This window comes from Cibotium barometz, chromosome 15, assembly GCF_041138505.1.
Source record: "Cibotium barometz isolate CiBa-2024 chromosome 15, ASM4113850v1, whole genome shotgun sequence".
Lineage (NCBI taxonomy): Eukaryota > Viridiplantae > Streptophyta > Polypodiopsida > Cyatheales > Cibotiaceae > Cibotium > Cibotium barometz.
The window spans coordinates 953,702-975,670 of record NC_141060.1 but is presented as its reverse complement, the minus strand read 5'-3'; the positions used below and the strand labels follow the sequence as shown (position 1 = coordinate 975,670).

Below are 21,969 nucleotides of genomic sequence, written 5' to 3'. Positions count from 1 at the left end.
AGCTTGGGAAAAAAGCCTGGAAAATACTGAAAAATATGGGATTTGAGGAAACAAATCTCTGAAAAATTCTTGAAAATTCTTTCTTGAAAATTTTTGGCTTTTCATCTTCCGGAAAACCTTTGGCTTTCCATTTTTCCGAAACCTTTTGGCTTTCCGAATTCTGAAAAAACTTTTGACCTTTCACATTCCGATTTTTTTTGTCTTTTCATTTTTCCAAAACTTTTGGCTTTCCGTATTCCGGGAAAACCGTTGGAATTCCGAAATTTTTTGACCGTTCGTATTCTAAATGCATTCGGGGTAATTTAAAAATATTAAAAAATTCCTGAAAATTAGTGAAAAATTAGACAAAGGTTATTTTAAATTTTGAAAAAATGTGGGGTTGGTGTTTGGCATGTGGTGTGTCCATTCGGGCGCCCGTGACCATTCAAATTCCTTTAAAATATCATATTTTGAGACCCTAGAAAATTAGAAAAAAATTAAGAATATTCTGAAATTATTTTTAGAAATCCTAAAAATTGGTATTTTTAAAATATCAATGGTATTTTGGCAAATTAAATTACTAAAAATTTTCTGAAAAAATATAGGTTTGGAATGCCATAAGATAGGTTTGGTGGAATTCAAAATTATTATATTTTGAGGTCCTATAAATTAGAAAAAATTAGAAAAAAATCATGATAATTTTTTTTCTCGAGAATTTAATATTTTCGAGGGTTATTTAATGTTGAAGTACGTTTTCTCGTGCTGACATTAGATAGATGCGGGTTATTTGTATATTTTATTATAATATGATTATATCTCGTATTAATAGATATTTATGTTTGGATTAATTCTAAACGATATATTCATGATTTTTTACCATTGTTTAGCCATTCTTTTTGGGACATGTTCCTTAATTTCTTTTGATGGCTATAATTTTCATTCAAAGTGTGTTTCACCTTTGATATTTTTTCATGATAATTTATTTTGGCACTTATTAAAGTGTGGATTGTGCTTAATTTCTTAAGCCTAAGACAAACTCTATCATGGATTAGTTGATCGGTTTATTTTGGTGGATTTCTATTGGATGTTTTCCAAGTTTTATATGGACTCATCAAGTTCTGCCTAGATCACTTGTGTCTAGGGTTTTTTTTATTGAGTGCTACACACATGTGTTTCACTTTCTTACTTTGGAGTTTTATTTGAACAACGCAATGTTCATATACTCCGGATTGATGAGTTGGCCACCACCAATTTTAATGCTTCTTTTGGCATGATTTATGTCCATTAAATGGTATGCATTGATTTTTATGATCAACTATGGTTTTTATAGATTGGAGGAGCTTCTATGCTTTTATCCATGGTTTTATAAGGATCTTTTGATCTTTTGAAAATTACATGTGCTTTGAAGGTAGCATTTGCCTTCGTTTTTTGCACGTAATTTTGGAGTATATTTTTTGTACTTTTGTACATATTCCAACTCGGATACCTAGTTGCTTGTATATCTAGGTGAGTTATTTTTCTATCCTAACTTTATTGTGTTTTGGATAGTTATCATTAGAAAGGCGCCAATAATTCAATTTCTTTTCTAAATGATATACTCAGAAGGATTTATTCCTTGATGTAGTCTCAAGAGACAGGATTAGTATGTGAAAGTCTGGATAAGGCCATTTTATTCCATTTTTACAGGATTTTATTCATATTTTCCTAGGGAGTTTCAAATTGTTAAGGTATGTATGGGTGGTATCATGGTGGTATGGGACGCTAGTGATCCCTCACATATATTATCTTATGGGATAATTTGGGCTCAAGATTGTTGCTTTGCTTACATCACTTAGCATGTTGACCTCAACATTCATAGACAATCTTATTTTCTAAATTCACTAGAAGTTATATTGTGGGCATTCTCTAGATAAATTTCTTTTATCTATAGCCTGCATTTTTTTATGAGGGTAATCTCAACGGCATTTTCACTTGTTGAAATCTCTTTCTTTAGAGTTCAAACAAGTTTATCTTGTTATGTTCGGATAAGGAAATTTGGATTCTTCCTTTGTTGGCATTTCTTTCTCTAGTTCCGTACTTTAGGTGATTTACACAATCAACCTGATAGGTTTACGGATGGACATATGTGACTCATCGAGACGTTGATGACTCTATGTTGATATGGGTAACTCGAGACGTTGATTATTCCATATGCAGATGTGGGTATGTCGGGGCGTCGATGACTCCCTGGTTTTTGCTGTTATAATGCCATGTTTTCCTACTTTATTCCGAATGGTTTACAACAAGGAAGTTACTTTGAATGTGAATTGCTCTGATCATCCGCACTCTGATGGGCAAACAGAGTGTATGAATCAGATTGTAGAGTATATGCTTCATGTATATGTCTCTAGAAAATCATCATATTGGGAAAAATATCTTCCAATGATGGAATTTACCATAATAGTTTTAAATTTACGGCTATTATTTTAGTCCGTGCATACTTATGTATGGGTATTAACCCAGGACACCTATTGATGTCAGTCTCTTAAGGACATCGAGCTTGATGCATCGAGGGATTTCTTGCGAGATATGCAGGAAATTCTGACCAAAGCTCGGGATTCTATCAGGAGTGCTCATGATAGGGCACGGTTTTATGCTGATAGGGGACGCTCATCTCGGTCTTTTGAACCAGGAGCGTTGGTTTATTTTAATGTTCCTAAAGATTTTCAGACATTGTCAATGGAAAAATGCTTGAATTTATCTCCTAGATATTGTGGTCCATTTCGAATTATATATCGGATTGGCACGGTTGCGTATGAACTAAAACTATCTCCAATTGTTAGAGTTCATCCAGTCTTTCATATCGATAGATTGAAAGGAAAACTGGGAGGTGAGGATGACACAGTCACTCCTCAAGAACTCGTTGAAGTCGATGAATTATCCTATGTTCCACATGAACCTGATAAGGTACTTGAATTCAGGGAAAGGAAACTTTGTAGTTGACTAATCCCTGAGGTTAAAATTAGGTGGAAAGATAGGGAAATTGAGAATTCGACTTGGGAGTCGGTTGAGATTGTTCAACGCAGTTCTCCTTCTTTTCATTGCAAGAGTGCAATGTTTTGAGAGAGGGGAAGTATGTTATATGTACATTATGTGTGCTATGTTATATACACATTATGTGTGCATATACTAGGAGGCTAACCCACATTAGGCTTGTGAGCATGGGAGCATGGGAACAAGCTCTAGTGGAGCATGGGTTAGGACTAACCTTAAGGTTTAAGGTTAGGGTCAGGCATCCAAGGGTCACACATGAGGAATGGAAAGTCACACATGAGGAATGGAAAGTCAAGAGTCACTTGAGGGCCCTCCTATATAATAGGGGCATGGGGCACACTCAAGGGGGCTTGGAGGCTAGGAAGCTTGAGGCTTATGCTATGGTCTCTTGTGTAGAGATCCATATCTACTCATCTACCATTTCACACTATAGCTACATGCTATTGGATTGGAGTTATACCTCTTGATGGTATGGGACATCAAGGTGGAGGTATGATGTATTTCATTATTATTCATGTGTGCATCCCTTGGGCTCGGGGATGGTTGGGTGGTTGAGTTAATGCCTGATTTATGCATGTTTATGCATAACAATTATCTAGAGAGATCTTAGGGTTTTAACACTCACCTACCATTTCACACTATAGCTACATACTGCTGGATTGGAGTTATACCTCTTTTGACGGTATGGGACATCAAGGTAAAGATATGATGTACTTCATTATAATTCATGTGTGCATCCCTTGGACTCGGGGGTGGTCAGGTGGATGAGTTTATGCCTGATTTATGTATGTTTATGCATAACAATTATCTGGAGAGATCTTAGGGTTTTAACACTAATGTGAGTTCCTCAAAGAACAACACCAAGTCAACAAGTGTGGGTACCAAAAAAATTACTGCAAGCACAAGGGTACTACCAAAGTACTAATGAAGCTTGGATTTCCAAGCGCATCACAGTCCCCTAAGCTTGCACAAAGAAGGAAGCCTTAGCACCAAGCACCACCTGTTTATAATGTTCATCAAATATGGGTGCCGATGCATGTGCTTCAACAACAAGGATACTATGATGGTAATCCCATCTTGCCAAAATCAAACAATGTGAAGAAAGCCTCGCCATCACCAGCGACTTCAACCCCAACAACTTCACCTAAAGTTCGACAAGAATGGGGGCCCAAGCAACAACAAGTAATTCACTCAACCACTCTCGCGTATTCAGCACATACACAAGAGCTTGTGTGTTCAAGCAAACAACCAATAGTCTTACCTACTGCCTCGACAATATTTGAGCAACAAGTTTTAGAATCAATACCCACGTCTGCCAACAATGGAGACTTATGTGCGCATCAAGGAAAAAATAACAATGCTCTTGTCACCCCTCTAGATGTGAAAAATGCACAAGAACCTTTTGCTCGCAAGTCATGCCCTAGCTCACCCATAAAATCAATTAAAATAAAAAACCATTGAGGTCAAAACCTATAACTTCATGGGGTCAAAACCTGCAATTTCATGAAATTACATTTCACGAAATTCCATCTCATGGAATTACCCTTTACGGAATTCCATCTCCGAACTTCTACCCTTCACGGAATTCTATCTCACGGAATATCCCTTCATGGCAAAAAAACTTGCAATCTTACAAGTTCAGGTCTCGCACGAGTTCACAGTCACGGCTTAAGAACCTGCACTTTCATGATTTAAGCCACATCATGGATTAAGCCATCTCACGCATTAACACTTTTCCAACGATCTTCAATAGCCATTATATCTTTGTTAAAATTATTGCTTATTATTCTTTTGGCTAAATGAGTACATATCCATACTCATGCGTAGGAGAACATTTGCACCAAAGCCTCACCATCGACAACTTCTAGGTACATCTTTGGATGGGGGGGCCATGGTGGGTGAAAGCCTGGTCAATGGTACAACCCATCGCCTCCTGGAATTTTCCTTTTAATTACAAACCTCTCCAAACGACGCTGCCATCTTCACAAATCAATGATCTTCAATCCTTAGTGAAGATATCTATATTAGCCTCGCAAGTTGATGTAATTCTTTCAATCCTCACCATCAAGTGGCTACTTCAACAACACAGAGCAGTTCAATAGGAGTCTATATGACTCAATTCTTATACTTCATGTATATCTGCTTCATAAGAGCACTTAAATATACATAAAAACATAAAAAGCACATGGGCAGAAGAAGCATGCAGAACTAGGTCCTACTAAACAAAATTTGACATGAATCCTACTACACAAAGGGACATCATCAAAGGCCAATTTCTTCAATTGATGAATGTCGCTTCAATAAATCAAATGAGGAACTGAGAATCACCATCTCTTTCTGATGATTATGTCTACGTTTCTCCGGATCCTTCCTTCTCTTCCCTCCCATTATTAGCATCTCTTAGTATCCCCACTAACACAAATTACATGTAACCTTACTTATGATTGCCAAAAACAAAGTGACAAAAAAAACCTCACATTAGTTTTAAAAAATGCAATCATTCGTAAAAAAACCCCACCCCATTAGGAATTCCCAATAAACCATTAACCTTTCATTCACTAGCTAGCTTTTCTTAATCCTTTCAGAGGGACAAAGACCATTGAGCGTCAATCAACATGAAAGCCATCGACAACGCTTGTTCATTCTCCTCACACAAAGGTCTTCAACGCGATCACGAGAGGACGTGATCGCCATCAGGAAGGAGGGGATGTTAACCCAATTCTAGGGTTAACAAAATCTACCACCATTATCTTACATCAAGGAGTCACCAAAGGGTCATACATTCAAGATATGAAGAAAGCTACAACTTGGACGGGCGTCCATAATAGTGTGACGCAGTATTTATGGCGATTCCCGCTTCAAGAGCGTGTGGTAGCAAGCTGGATGAAGTCCTAAGTGATTTACTTCATGGATATATTATGAGAGTAGTCATTGTAATAGCATTAGCCTTTTATGAGCCTAAAGTGTCCAACCGGCCACAGTTTAAGTGAGTGTGAACACTTATGGCCATGTATATAAGTGAATATATCTCATAATACAACATGCTCTCCCATTGTGCAATTGAGTCTTACTCTTGCTAATCTCTCTCCCTAATGCATGCTAGTGAGTGTGTGTGAGTGAAGTGAGGTGAGAGGAGGAACGAGTACCCGTAGTGCAACGTGGCGGTGTGACCGCTCATGGGAGGCGCGGTGGAATTGCTTCTCAAGGAGTTGTAGAATTTGGAGACCTCAAGGGTTACGAGCTCAGCCATTGGAAAGACCCTCACAATAGTTGCAATTCACCAGGTAATCTCTTATTGGATGTATTTTAATGAGGGTTAGGGTGAGCCATAACATCTATCACTTCTACCTCTCCTACTCTATCCTTCTCAAGCTCAAGCAAGGTGGTATATCTACTGTTTTCATTTATCTCTTATGCAAACAAGCTTTCTATGAAAGCTATCTTTTGAGTATTTCTTTTCTCTTTCCTCTCTTTTAAGTTTTTCTTTTCTCCTTTTTCCCTTCTTCTTTTTTCCTAATTAAGATCTCTCCATTAAAGCTTCATATGGTAAGAGATCTTGATTTTTCTTAATACTTTTTTTTCTTGACTTGCTTTAATTTTATAGGTTTTCAACACATATACAAGCCTCAGAGGGGATCTCTTTCTTGTATGTTTCTTCTTTCAGCTTTTACATATTTATAGGGTTTGTAAGTTTTGGGGCTTTTAAGATTAGGGTTTGTTATTAATACATTTTTTCTTATTTTGGTTTGATTTTGTAGGTTTTCAACACATACAAGCCTCACAAGGTAAGAGATATCTTTCTTGTATGTTTCTTCTCTTATGCTTTTACATGTTATAGGGTTTGTAAGTTTAGGGTTTTAAGATTAGGGTTTGTTTATTTTCCCATGCTCCATGCTCCATGCATGCCGGTACCTTTCTAGGCATGCTGGTAGCTTCTTATGCATGCCGGTAGCAACCAACACATGCCAGTAACTTCCTGCGCATGCCAGTAGCTTCCTGTGCATTATGTTGGTAGCTTTTAACGCATGCCGGTAGCTTTCAACGCATGCCAGTAGCTACCAACGTATGCCAGTACCTTCCTACACATGCCAGTACCCTCCTACGCATGCCGGTGGCAACCTATGCATGTCGGTAGCTTCCTATGCATGCTGATAGCTTCCTATGCATGTCGATAGCTTCCAATACATGCTGGTAGCAACTAACGCATGTCGGTAGCTTCCAACGCATGCCGGTAGGTACCTACGCATGCCGGTAGCTTTATGCATTATGCCGGTAGCTACCTGTGCATGCTGGTAGCTTCCTACGCATGTCGGTAACTTCCAACACATGCCGATAGCTTCCTACGCATGCCGGTACTAACCTACGCATGCCGGTACCAACCAAGGTATGCCAGTAGCTTCCTACACATGCCAGTAGCTTTATGCATTATGCCATATGCATTAGTCTTATACATTAGCCATATGCATAAGAGTTTTAAGTATTTATGTTTTTTCTTGGATAGATAGCAAATAACTTGAGACACGATGTTGCACGTGAAGGAGGAGTCGATATCCCAACAATATTTGTAAGTATATATTAGCCTAAAATTGTATCTTATCTTTTAATAAAAGAAGGTTATCTTAAATATAACAACTTTCTAAAATGTTCATTTGTTTGTATGTTTATAGCTTGAAGCAAATATGATTTTGCATTACAAAGGGGTTTGCAAGCTCTATTTGATAAGGTGCAAGATGAAGGATATATTGTTATTACTGGAGGAGATACTTGGCAAGCATGGCAAGTAAGTACATTCCTAAATCCTAATCTATTTGTTTTTGCAAAACTGATTTTCACTTGTGTAAGTTTTATTGTGTTTTAGGATCATGTAACTAGAAACGGTGGTGCAAATGTCCATGCTGGTAGCAATGGAAATGTGAGAAGCGAAGGGGGTGGAGCTGTAGGAACAATAATAATCGCACAGCATGAGATGTAGATAGTCCCTAGCTCCATAGATTTTCATTACGCTTTATCTTGTATATGAGTTTTTTGGAATCATACACTTATGTAATTCCGTTAAATATTGTATTGAATTTTGACATTCCTAAAACCATGAATTGCAATTGTCTTTTTTTTTTTGTATTTGTCAAGTTTTATATTACACTTGTCTATGATGATGTGCAGTTATGTTAGTTTTACTGTGTCTACATTAGAAAAAAAAGAGCTGGACAGACTGGGGAGTCGTGTGTAAACTCCCCAATCTACCCCAGCTTTTTTTTATTATGCTATGTACTTTCACTCCTCAGCAAAACGAAACTAGTAGCGATATTTCGCTACTTAGTAGCGAAATAGCGCTGCTAGTTTCACTACTGAGCAGTAAACCCATTGCACAATGAAAATAGCAACGTGTTTAACAGCGACATAGGCCCGACATCTCTGTACCCTTCTAGTTATAAAAGCGTTGCTATTTTCACTGCTAAACCCTCATTCTATTGTAGTGCATGATCCAAGATAAGTGGTCTAACCGCATCAGCACTATGGTTCATTGCTAGAGAGCAAGAAGATTCTTGACATGAGTAGTAGCATTGATTATCAACTTATTAGTAGTTTTTATGTGGATTAAAGAAGGTTCAATTAGTTCATCTACAACTATGTAGAGAATTTGGCCATCACGGAGGCTAGGGAGTCCTCCCAAATCCCACATCTTCCCCTTTCTTCCTTCTTATTCTCTCCTCTGTGTTTTTCAACACAAACTTTCCACCACTATGCTTTCCACTTGTGTTTTTCAAATCTCCCCTCCACAAACTCCACTTTTAGAGCCAAATCCAAAAGCTTCTTCTTCTCCCAAAGTTGTATAGCAAAGGCTAAAGTTGATGCCTTGAAGGCTTCCAAAGAAAAGAAATTGAAATCCCACAAATCCTCCAAGCCTTCTACTCACCCTACATACCTAGAGATGGTTATAGAGGCGATCACCGCTTTTAAAGAGGAGGGGATCAAGCCAACAATCCATCGCCAAGTCCTTCAAGAAGGCAAAGTATAAAGTGGGCGTGCCTATGAACCTCAACTGGCCATGTAGGTTAAGAAGTTCTACCAAGTGTGTGGCCATCATCGAGAGAAGAGGAGAGCAATAGCAATGCACAAAAGAAGAGTGTGGGCCGTTACAATAGCAGGAGCGTAGAAGAGCAAGAGAGAAATGATGGTGCAGAAGCACAGATGCATCTGGTGTGGGCGTGAAACTAGTGGAGATTGTCAAGTGCAGTAGAGAGTAGTGGAGTGACTAGGAGAGAAGAAACAATTACTGCGAGCAGGCAAAGTTGGTGGTCGTCTCGTCAGTAGGCGCAATACATGGGTGTGGCCATCTAGTGCAGCAGAGCCGAGCTCGGTGGCCATCGCGAAGTGTAGCAAGAGCTACTAGCGAACTCGAGTGTAGCAGATGCACAGAGCAAGCAGTAGCCACGGCCACACTAGCCTTGAGCAAAGAAGCGTAGAAGAGAAAATAATTTTAAAAATAAATAAAGAAATATATACATACATACATACATATATATATATATATTAAGTAGAGGTTTTTCTCCCAACCACATGTCACTCTCTATGTCACTCTCTCTAGAGCATCTCCTCTAAAACCATATCCTCTACTTCTCTAGCCACGTGGCAGCAGTGTGCAAGGGTGGGCAATCTGTTCCTCCTCTAGCCACATGGCAGCAGTGTACAAGGGTGGGCAATATATATATATTCTATCTATTAAGCATAAGTTTTTTTCCCTGCCACATGTCACTCTCTCTTTCTTTTTTTTGGGACCAATATATATATAACTAAAAAAGTATTACATCCTTTCAGCCCCCAACCAACAACAGCTAATTTATCATCCTCTATTAATCAAGTTACAAATCAGCTCCCATCTATCATCCTCAAATACAAAGGATGATTCTTCCCAAGAAATCTTATAACCAAGCAAAATGTAAGCTTCCACCATAGCTTTAGTGGTGCAAACCCTAGGAGTTTGTTTCTCCAACTCATCACCCTTCATATCCCCCTTCTTGAACCAGATTTTGACTATTGGGTTCTCAATAAAGGCAACAAAAGTGTAGCTTGCTTTTTTTACCTTCTTGTACCATCTCTTAGTTTTAGGTCCATATCTGACTCGTTTGGCTTCCAACTTCAACTTTGCAAGACCCTAAAAATAGAAACACCACACCGTTAGGCAAACCCTAATATGTCTGCAGGTCACACCCAAAGGACAAGGATCAAGTGATAGAGCTGACTACAGAGCCTGAATCAACTGAACCAGCTCTACCCCAGTCAACTTGTTAACCAAGCATATAGACCAGCACATACATATACACTTATGCATCAACCCACTCACATCAATTCCTTGTCACAAGCTTTCTGAAAAATAATATAGTTTCTGAAATTCCTGATCTCCCACAAACAACAGAATCTAATAATATTAAAAATCAAATCAACGTGTCCACCATTTGTTGCCCATCTCCCAATTAACTAGTCCCCCATTGTCCTTGTACCCCTAAGTTACTATGGGTCCATTTCCCAATCTTGGACTAGGCACCCTTAATGGCAAGGCAGTCCAAAAATGCATGTTTCCCATCTTCGAAAGCACTCTTACATCTAGGGCAACATCTATTGGTAAAATTCCTATGTACCAATTTAGAGCCAATAGGCAGAGCTCCCATGCATACTCTCCACAGAAAAACTTGAGATTTAGTAGGTATTTCAATCTCCCATATTTCCTTCCATTTCCTTCTCCAAAAGCTAGAGCTTCAGCTCACTTTCCAGCTCCAACTCTCTCTTGTTGGGTAAGGGACTATGCTTGGAGGCACATGTCACTCTCTCTATAGCATCTCCTCTCCCCCCTTTAGCCACGTGGCAGCAGTTTACAAGGGTGGGTAGTCTATTCCTCCTCTCAACCACGTGGTAGTAATGTACAAGGGTGGGTAGTCTATTCCTCCTCTAACCACGTGGTAGTAATGTACAAGGGTGGGGAGTTTGTGCGATAGTAGCAGCGCGGGCCTCCCACTAGTATCTATCTATCTAAACCTAAGCCTTATCACCTCATCCCCCCCCTTTCCATTTTCCAAATTCAAAACTTTTAATTTCCCCCCTTTTGGTGGAAAAAATCATTAAGCCCCCAAGCCCTTTTTGAAAAGTCAAAAATCAATACCCTTCTATCCTTTTTTGAAAGGTTTACCCTACCCTTCCTCCCTCTTCTCTCCGCCCCATCTCCCTTAGAATCCCATCCCATGCCATCAAGCTACGCGACGGGGGTGTGTGTTGTGAGCCGATGGATAATCCACCTTCCCACTAACACAGAATCCCATACCCCCATCCACCCTTACTTAGAATTCCATATCCTCTTAAAAGCCTCTTCCCCTTTCTCTTACGGGTGAGTGTGCCTTCATTTGTGGTAGCGCTTACACTTATCTATGTGCTAGGCCTTCTGCACTTGAAGATTGCATATGGCTGATTGGATTTTATGATGGTGTCACATTTTCTCTTGTTTCTTGTTGAGTTAGAATCAAGAGGGTTTGAGTATCCAAGGGGCTTGAGGTTTAGACCCACCTTTGGTGAGCATCAACATCATGTAGAGATGAGGGCCTGAGTTACCCAAAAGGGCTTAAGAGTTAGATTCGCCCTTGGAGAGTCTTAACAGCATTTCTATGGCTTGTAGGTTATGGTTGGAGTTATCCAAGAGGGCTTGAGGGTTAGACTTGCCCTTGGAGAGTCTTAGCATCTTTTCTATGGCTTGGAGGATATGGTTTTGATGTAAGCAACTATTATACAATGGAGTTTATGGATTAGCATGGTGGTTGCATGTGGGACACTTGGCATACATTGTAGATATAAGTTTGCCATGGTTGAGGCTTGTTTAACCTATTGTCTTTTTTTGCTTTCATCAAGGATGGTGAAACGTTCAAGCCACAAAATACCTATAGTAGATGGCTTAAATGGGTCTTACCTAGGCAGTGTTTAGGTCTCTTTTAGTACCATTTGGGCACACAAATGTGGGTAGGTTAGGGTTGAGTGGGAAAACCCTATCCCTACCTTTTTTGTATAAATACCCCCTTACAAATGGAAGAACAACACATACGGTTTTGGCTCATTTGCTTCTTTGTTCATTATTTCTCTTGTGTGTGAGTTTAGCATTAGCATCTTGTTAAGAATTTCTTAATCTTGATTAATATCTCTCATGTTTGGACATTAAGCTTGTATGCAGCCTTGATTAGCATCTTATTAGTACTTTTTATTAAAGAACGTTTAATTGTATCTTCTACAATATAGAGTTAGAGCTCACATTGCAAGGGAATGAATGTGTATTGCTTAATGTTAAAAATGACTTACATTGTATCTTCTATAATATAGAGTTAGAGCTCACATTGCAAGGGAATGTGTATTGCTTAATATAAAAAATGACTTATCTACAAATGTTTGGGTTTCACACTAGGCCAGAAAAAACTTAGAAAAGGTCCATGGCCACTAGTTCTAGTCTTAAGCAAGTATGTACACAAAGTATGTGACTTTTCTATTTTTGGTATTAAGCTTAGGGTAAGGCCATTTCATAGATTCCAATGTCATCTTACAAGGAATGGGCTTCCATTACATGTAGGTAAGATGAAATTGGTTAACACTAATCACTCAAGAAAGAGGGAAAACAAGAGAAGAAGATGAAGATGAGCCGATTAACATGAAGCGTGTCCTAAATTCTAATCATAAACACTTGCTAGATTAGAGTTATAAGAGAGAGTAAAGAGAATACTAAACTCTATTACATGAATGGGGATAATGATTACAAATACTAGGTCGCTTGGGAGGAAATGACTCGAGGTGCCCATGACCAAATATAGAGCTTTATAAGTGTTTGGCCTTTCCAACCTGGTTTCGTCACATATAACATCCGCTAGGCACTCATTTATAGATGTTATATGTGAAGAACCATGTTAACCAAAAGTGGTTAACAAAAACGAGATCCCTTGCTCTAAATACCCTAGTGAAAAGCATCCGTGGATCCAAAACACATAATTCATAGAGATGGCTTTTCCCCTCAATAAAGAAAACATGCTTTCTTGCTTGTTTTCTCATGTTTTCCTATGATATAGATTATTATTTTTCCCCCCAAGAGCACTAAAGAAAGCATAAGAAAAGCTCTCCCCCCTTTGAAAGAAAGAAAATTGGCTAGTGTCATTAACGAACCTAAGATCCCTTATATACAAAACCCTAACTCTAGGAATCAATATGCATGCAAAAACATGATAAAGAAGATGAAGATGAAGATTTCCAAGATAGAAGCAAGAACCCTAGCATGTTATACTTTGTTTAGCCACCCAATCATTATATATACCACTAACCCTAGGCGTTCCAATGTGAACCTTACTAGTCACACATCATACTCATATGCCCTCTATGTCCTTGTTGTCCTCGCTAGTTTACCCCATGGTACATATCGCTAAACAATTGTCACCCATGCACATTACCTTTTCCTACTTAATCTCATAAGTTGTGTGTGTAGTCGTATGCAATCACATGTTCTACCTTTGGGTCCCATGCACTACCAACATGTCCGATGCTTTGCCAAACTATCCCCCATGCTTTTCCAATGTGTACTTATATATGCAGTAACAAGATGGGGGGATTTACTTAGTTAAAATAATTGTTATGAGTATATGTTGCTTTTCACCTCTATATGTGTCTCCCACTTTTTTCATTTAAAAAATGAATCTATATTCCACCTCAATGCAATTTTTAAATCTATAACAAAGTGGAGAAGTGATGTGGCCCTAATATGATTTTGCAAACAATGTTTGCAACTTTAATGGCATTGTTTACAGAGTCTTTACAACACGTTTCCCTTGTTGTTTATGTAGCATCATGAACTGATACGTAAGTTGCAAAATCTATATATTAAGAGAGAAAATAAGCATAGTATATTTTGTAGCTGCCATTGGCAAAGCCAAAGAACACTAAGAAATGTGAGAGATCATGCTAGTAAATGACTAAGATCACAATAGCAAATGATCTCAATCCATAATCCCTCAAACAATAGGTTAAAAATAGAAAGAGAACTATGCTAATGAGGGGGGGTGTTGATTTGCAAAGTAGGGAAGGGTGTTGAGATTTGTGGTGTCATTGAGGGCAAGGTAGTAGAGGACCATGATCAGGAACATGTAACCACATCACACTTGGACATTATTCCACATAAGCACATTTCTAAGGGTGTTGAGATTTGTGGTGTCATTGAGGGCAAGGTAGTAGAGGACCATGATCAGGAACATGTAACCACATCACACTTGGACATTATTCCACATAAGCACATTTCTAAGAGGTGTACCCTCCTCATATAAAAAGGGTCATTTTCGAGCAATGAAGACAAGGAGCTCTCAAGGCTCTCTATATGTACAAGTTTCCATCTTATAACCTAATTGTGCTATTAAGTCATTAGGATCATCATTATGTTGTTAATTAGGGTCCACCCACCACACCCATAGGATTAAGTAATTAGGGTTAAACAAACCATAGTCATGCATGCTTGAGGGTCCATGTTCAATCTTCTTATACGGTATTAGAGCCACTCCTCTCCTCATGAGCTTCTCCATTAGCTTAGCTTTAGTCCTCTCTATTCATATTTTTGTTTCTTAGTGTTAATCAAGCTCACTAAGCTAACTAGCCCCAAGCTTATCCACACACCTCTCCTTATTCTTACAGCCATTACTCAAGCCATTCAAGGGGCATCCTCATCACATCAAGGCATTGAACTTCACCAAGGGAATTAATCAATTTTGCCGCTAGCTACCCGAAAAATACATTGTGTTGTTGACTGGTCTTTTTCACCATTTGCCCTGTGTGCGTCGAATTGGGCTGATCCCTCTTAGGGGTGCCTTAAGCAATGGTATGAGTTATCTTTAGCACAAGTCTCACCCTATTTCATCCACGGGTCACAAACGCTAGAAGGCAAAACACAGTCGTTGATTTTCTGATAGATGCACACCTTTTAGGGTTTTTTGAGCTACTTCCTTCTACTCTCACGTTTACATATCATGAAGGCTAAAAGATCTATGCAAAAACCCCCATTAAGATTTCTTTCCACCATGAGCTCAATGAAGCCCTCCAAATTCTAGTCATGCTAATTATGTTGTTTACTCACTAAACACAATCATTAAATGATCATGAGTCAAAATTAGGTTTAATTAAGGGTAAGATTAAAATCCTTGGGGTATATTAGCTTTGTACAAGCATCAACATTCATCATTTGGCATTTGGTTGGGTTTTGGAAAGTCTTCAGAGCAAATTTCACATGATTACATATCTACTTGCAATAACATTCAAATTGCCACTCTTGTAAGGAATTAGACACTACCGAGAGCTAAACTTCGGTAAGACCTTTGCAATGGCATCAAGCACTATCACAAATGTTGAAAAGTTCTCTAGAGAAGGATTTCATATTTGGGCCACACAAAGGAAGTATCTTCTCATGCACAAAAAAACTATGGAAATTAATTAAGGAGAATGCACTCGCTACTCCAACTGAGGATTGGATTAAAAAAGATGAATAGGCACTGTCATTAATTGAATTGCACTTGGGCACCAATATCATTCATCACATTGACTCCAAAATCATGGCAAAATAAGCATAGGATGAGTTAAATTTAATATTTGGTTCCAAGGCCAAAAATCAAGAAATCCATTTGAAAATAGAAATTTATGGCTTAAAGATGGAATCTCATAAGTCACTAGCACAATTCATAAGAAAAATTAAAAGTATCATGACCCAGTTGGATGTTATTGATGCAAAGATAGGTGAAAAGGATGCACTTGCCATACTTATAAAAAGCATGCCAAAGGAATATGGTGCACTAGTGACCACTCTAAAGAATTTACCTAAACCAATATTTGAGGGTTGTATTTCATAACTACTTGAAAAAGAGAAGTGGGTAAAGAATGAAACACAAAGTATAACAAGGGAACAAGCATTCTACACCAACACAGGCACAAAAGAATGCTACCACTGCGGAAGGAAAAAACACTTCAAAAGAAAATGCAGACTCAAATACAAGCCCAAATGTGGACACTGCAACAAACTCAGGCATAAAGAAGAAGAATGTAGACTAAAGAACCAAGAAGCCAACTACGTGGAGTCTTCATCAAGCAAAGAGAAGACCTCCGACGAGCATCTCTTCTAAAACCAAAGCTACATCAACAAGCCTCACTACCTTAGCCCATGATTGTAAAAGGTCACCAAATGAGTAGACCTAGTTTTTGTTTTTATCACAACTGACATGTGAGGGTAGCAACTTATGCAGCGAGGGGGGTGATGACATATTATAATACCAGACTTGACCACCTTAAGTAGCATGTTACACTAAGGGGGAGTGATGGGTATTTTGTAACCACCTTACAGTAGCCTATATACATCATGGCACCAAGGGGGGGCGTGTTGAGATCCGTGGTGTCATTGAGGGCAAGGTATGAGTAGAGGCCCATGATGAGGAGCATGTAGCCACATCACACTTGGACATTATCCCATATGAGCACATTTATAAGAGGTGCAACCTCCTCATATGAAAAAGATCATTTTCAAGTAATGAAGATAAGCAGTTCTCAAGCCTCTCTATGAGTGCAAGTTTCCATCTTGTAACCTAATTGTGCTTGAGTCAAGCTTGATTAAGTCATTAGGATCATCATTATGTTGTTAATTAGGTTACACTCACCATAAGATTAGTGTTCTTTAATCATAGTAATGAGGGTTATAAGCACACTATAGCCATGCATGCTTGAGGGTCCATGTTCAATCTTTTGACAAAGGGATGTTTATATTAACAATTCTATCCATCTAATACCTCCACCACTTGATAGACATTCGATGTGAATTCACCTTCCAAGTGGTGTGAAGGGCCTTAAACTACTAGTTGTCAGGTAAACACTTAATAACTACAAATTTGTGTGCAAGGACTTCAAATATATATATGACTTAATCCAAAATCTCAAAATTGAGTGGACAACACTAGGTCCTAGACATGACCGATAAAAGTCACCCACCTTTATGCATAACAAAATCCAAGGAAACACAATTGTTGCAGGGAACGAGAAAAAATAAAGATCTCTACCACCCATTAGGGTAGATGTGCTAGTAAAAGGGCAATTTCCAAGAAGCATTTGCTCACGCTCCCAATATAGAGAGTGTACTGATATGTGTTAAAACTTTCTATTGGCTCACATTGAAACCTTATTGACTAACTCTTACCTTATTGAAATCTTATTGACTAACTCTTGCCTTCTTTTCTGGACCAAAGTTTCTCTTAATCCATCACTATCTTGGATCACCAGAATGTAAATCCAACAATTAAATCAAGTCAAAAAGGAATTTCTATACTATTGTGATAACTCAACAATTTAGGAATTCTTTCCCTCCGAGGTGATGTGTCCAATTTAAAATGATTCACGTGTTACGTCATATTGTGGTGGTGTGTCTCCCCACGACCATGGTCATAGGTAATCTTTCCCCCCTTAATCCATAAAAAATAGTTTGCCGCGTTAATTTAACATCAAGAAGAACGTATAGTTTGTTTCTTGCTTCCAAAGAACTCGTAGCATCAAGAAGACTTTATAAAAGAAAATGGCTTCAGTTACCCACACACAAAAAGTACATACATTGCATGCCGGTCGGGTAAGTGTGAAAAGGGCAGATTCGCGCCAAAATGTGATTTGGCGGGAAAGGAGAGCGTGTACTACTTATTCACTGTTAGGTCACTGGGATTTGGTTCATCCTTCTTCGTAAGATTTAGAGTTTCTCAAGCTTGAGGGTTTCTACTCTTTCTCGGTAAGCAGCTATGGTTGGTCCGGCCTATGATTGCTTCACAAATCCTCTGGGCGCCGTTCGCTTCCTCTTCGACAAAGCAGGGAACGCGTCCGATCTTTGCCGCGGCGACTGGGGCGTGCGTGATCTCTTCTCCAAGGTCGTGCTGGACGATAAAGCTCTGCCGCAGGTCTGCTTGTGCGCGCGTGTTCTTCATTTCTAATCATAAAATCCCCTCTTTGCTTCAATTCTTGCCCAAATAACGACATTTTGTCCTCTGTATCGTCCCTAGTCCTACGTTTGTTGATGTTATTCCATTTTTAGCATAACCTAAATTAGGATTTGTTCCAAGCAGGTGCCCGAGATCAATTCTGTGCCTCTGGATGCCATCCCAGCCAATTCTCTTGTTCGATTTCGCGGAATGGTGCATTTTCTAAACCCTTCGCGGCCCCTCCTATGTGTTGACTTGCAATGTACTTACCGTGGCTTTCAGGGTTTTGATGTTAGATTAGCCATGCATGTAGTCGTAGGCAGTTTTTCGATGTGCCATGTATGCTGATATAGGCAATCTTGATGTGTTGATGTGACATGGGTGCAATCATACAATATTTTCTATGTGCTGATGTGCTATTTATGCAATTATGGGTGACTGTAGTTACACCTGGCCCATTAGGACTCCTATACCTCTATGTTGCGCATATACACATTGCAGCAGAAGACTTTTACCGTACTTGATACCAGGGTAGTCTGGTCTGCCCCTGATGTGAAGGTTTAAGTATGTTTTGGTGCCCTCTATTGTGGCACATGAATGCAGGTCCAAGACATGTTCGACATCGAATACTACATTGGGGCTTACAAGGTTGGCTTACTTCCATGTGCTTTTCTCCTCTTGAATCCATTTCGAATTTTAGGTTAATATTCATTAACCTGTCTTTATTTTTTTAACCCTTCAGGATGGTGATACATGGCACACCAACAAGTACTCGGATGCGGCAGTTATGCCTCCTTGTGTTGAAGCCAATATGCGAATTTGGGATAGGAGGCCTTTATACTGTGTCCCAGTAATAAATGCCACTTACCACATTTGTTTGAATGCTGCAATTTTCATTTCTATGTTCTAAACTACGTGTCATATTTATGGTGTTTGTTCTCACATCATATTCATGATAGGTTCCTGGAGAGAACTCTTGGGTGAAGGATGTTTTTGCCACCCGCGGCTTGCAAACGCCGATCACTCACATGTCAGTGGGCTTGAGAATGAATCAGAAGCGGCATCGTGAGGCATGCCTATCTGCTTTGGATGTGGAGGTGAGTTTTCAAGCCACAACCTTGGTTCATCTATCGGCATTAGACCTCTATACACATCACCTGCTGCCTTTCCTTATGGGTGGAGAGGGACAGTGCTCATGACAGGCACCTCCCCAGTATCTGAGGTTTTTGTGCAAAGGGCCTCAGTAAGCAAATACCAGTGTTCTCTTAGGCACGTAATGGCTTCTTACTACCTTGGGTTGGTTGGGTCTTTTGGCTTTATTTTATTTAACTTTCCTTGCTTGCAGCGGATGGAGACTGATAATGTCGAGGAGATGGATCCAAGTGAAGACAAGCGGCCAGTAAAAGCTTCTGCCTCTTCTTGACATGAGCTTGTTGCTATCTTGTTTTACTTTGTAGTGGTCCAAGCCTTGACTCAAGACATGGCTATGCTTGAATTGGCTTGGGCTGCCTGCTTAAAAATAATAAAATTGACCCAATGTTGTCTGCTTGGCATAGCGTCGAGGCTCTACATATGACAGTACGACACAGCCACAATCTCAAGGCGGTTTTGATCTCAACATGCCCTTAGGAGAGAAAAATCTTGTCCCTTGTCTGATAAAGGTTGAGTCACAGTGCAGCTCTAGGCTCTAACCATCTCTGTATCTGCTACCACTCAGCACTTGACAGAGATCTTATCATGCCTTTGCAGGTTTACGATGGGCTGGATGCAGATTTGAAACTGAATGATATTGTTGAATTTGTTGGAGTTCTAACCTTTGATCCGGAACTTTCAGTGCACCATGAACGTGTGGGCTCGTATTCAGATGGTGTGCAGGCAGTCTTCTTGGAAGAGAATGTTGCTGCACATTTGCCTGCAAGCAAGGTAAGGGGGAATCCACAAGCTGGATACAGTTTTTTGTATCTTTTGAAGTGTACTTGTAAGATTGTAACTGTTTGGATATGGCAGGTGCCTCGTCTACACTGCATTCTGCAAAGAAAACTGTCCAGTGACAGGCTCTTTAGGGCAATGCCGGATTTTTTACCTGAGTGCCACAGCCCTGATGCATTTTCAAATTTAAGCTTTCCAGAGTTAAGGAGATCTCTTCTAGGCAGATTCACTGAAGTTCTTGGAGGAGACAGTCTAGCTGCTGAATACTTGTTACTCCACCTTCTCTCTCGAGTTAGTCATGAGCTACTCCTTTCTTAATCTATTTGGTGGATTCTTCTGGTGTACACCATATGATCCCATTTGTATTTACCTATCTGAATGCCAGGTTCATGCCCGAGTGGAGCCAATGGCGGTTGGCAAGCTCTCTCTCAACTTAACGGACTCAGGCAGCCCAGTGAAGGGGACTTCGTCCTTTCTGTCTACCAGATTATCACAGGCGATAGCTGCACTTCTACCTCGCTCTCATTCAATGCCTCTGTCCCTAGAATACTTAAATAGGAAGCTGATTGCTCCCCGAAAGAACTACAGCAGTAATTGGTATGCACATTGTAATTGCATTCTTTTCTTCTTTTGTGGTGGCTTCTTTCAATCAAAGCCTCTAGTTTGCTCATTACTTATTCTATTCATGGTTCCAATGTGCAGCCTTATGACAGGAGATCTGCAGTTGGCAGATGAAACGCATCTGATGCTGAATGAAACGTCTTTGGAAGCTGGTCAGTTGACTGAAATAGGATTGCAAAATGTGCACTTCCTGAAGAACTTGATGGAGTGGCAGAAGGTTGGTAACGATTGCCTCTAGTCTGGGGTTTGTCTGCAGGCAATCTCAGGGCCTAATAGTATTCCTTTGCAATACAGGTGGAGTATGATTTTGAATTCTACAAGATGGAAATGCCCACAGATGTGCCTGTGCTTGTCTTTTCCACAGCAAGATCAAGATTATTTCCAGCAGATGTCGTAGTCCCCTTGAGACCGACACGGGACTCTTCGCTGATGCTCCTAGATGAACTTTTGTCTCAATGGCGAATGTATCTGGGTGCAGCCAGGGCTGCTGTTCATAAAATTGACCCGTCCATGCAGAAGGTGTGCATGCTTTGGCAAGGGTGAGGATGGTCGTTAAGTCGATTAAGGGTGTGACGGCTTTTGATTCCTTTTTCCTGCTTCAACTACAGGTACTGGAAGAAGATCTTGTTATGGCAAGACAAGAAGACAGGTCTCTTGGCCCTGATGAATTCCACAGGTACTGGTTTAAACCCCTTAACAGAAGTCTCGTTGCACAGCTCCGTTTGATCTATGGGCCTCTATGTACAGATTTGTGCCCCATTTGATATATTGATCTCTATGTGCAGATGGCTTACATTAGCTAGGCTGCTATCTGTCAGCTTTGGGGAGTCAACCTTGTCATTGGAGAGATGGCAGATGGTGAGGGAATTGGAGAGAAGGCTGGCTGAGAGGCTCAGGACTTGCTGAACCGAACCCCTTTGTGATATCTTGTACTTTATTGGGGTCCTCAGTGAGGTTTTGATGTCAACTTGGGATGGTAGGCGAGGAAGTCGAGCCAAAAGTGAGTATTGCTGGCCCTCCACGACACAGTGACCTTTCTTCCATGAGCTCTCCATGACCTTGTTTGCTGTGTAAAATCGAGATTTTACTTGGTTTGGTACATCATGATAAGGGTGGAGTTTTTCTTTTTCAAATAAGTGGATGTTGAAGGCACTTAAAGAGGAATTTGCTCCTTCCCTCGGTCACTAAATGGAGAAGGAGACTTCTCTCTAATTAGGTGTAAGCCCCATATCCAGCAGTTTCGCTGCTGTCGTCTGAGCCGTAGTGTGCGTGCTGGCTTCAACATGATTGGAAAAGGCATGTTTACATTCAGATTTTACAAAGAAAGTACTAGATGTAAGCTAGTGCAAAGTATCAAGTAGTGAAGGCAAGATAGCGAGAGTTCCGTTCAGACAGTCAGAATTTGTACCACCAGTAC

General features: G+C 39.8%; 1 protein-coding gene across 1 annotated transcript; it reads left to right on the top strand.

Moving 5' to 3' along the window:
* The first annotated feature begins 17,734 nt into the window (after positions 1 to 17,734).
* Positions 17,735 to 21,764, top strand: ETG1 (E2F target protein 1 (ETG1)). Its single transcript, XM_086809210.1, has 14 exons — positions 17,735 to 17,981; positions 18,147 to 18,215; positions 18,606 to 18,650; positions 18,745 to 18,852; positions 18,962 to 19,099; positions 19,348 to 19,401; positions 19,559 to 19,663; positions 19,752 to 19,925; positions 20,010 to 20,222; positions 20,317 to 20,528; positions 20,634 to 20,769; positions 20,847 to 21,071; positions 21,161 to 21,228; positions 21,338 to 21,764. The coding sequence occupies exons 1-14, from the start codon at positions 17,826 to 17,828 to the stop codon at positions 21,456 to 21,458; spliced, it is 1,824 nt and encodes a 607-aa protein (XP_086665336.1). The 5' UTR covers positions 17,735 to 17,825; the 3' UTR covers positions 21,459 to 21,764.
* The last annotated feature ends 205 nt before the right edge of the window (positions 21,765 to 21,969 follow it).

Bases quoted from the DNA above. Each gene is read 5' to 3' on its own strand.
- ETG1 (XM_086809210.1), top strand. From the start codon at position 17,826: ATGGTTGGTCCGGCCTATGATTGCTTCACAAATCCTCTGGGCGCCGTT. The intron at 18,216-18,605 runs GTGCATTTTCTA...ACATGAATGCAG, and splicing joins TTGTTCGATTTCGCGGAATG to GTCCAAGACATGTTCGACAT. The intron at 18,853-18,961 runs GTAATAAATGCC...TATTCATGATAG, and splicing joins GGCCTTTATACTGTGTCCCA to GTTCCTGGAGAGAACTCTTG.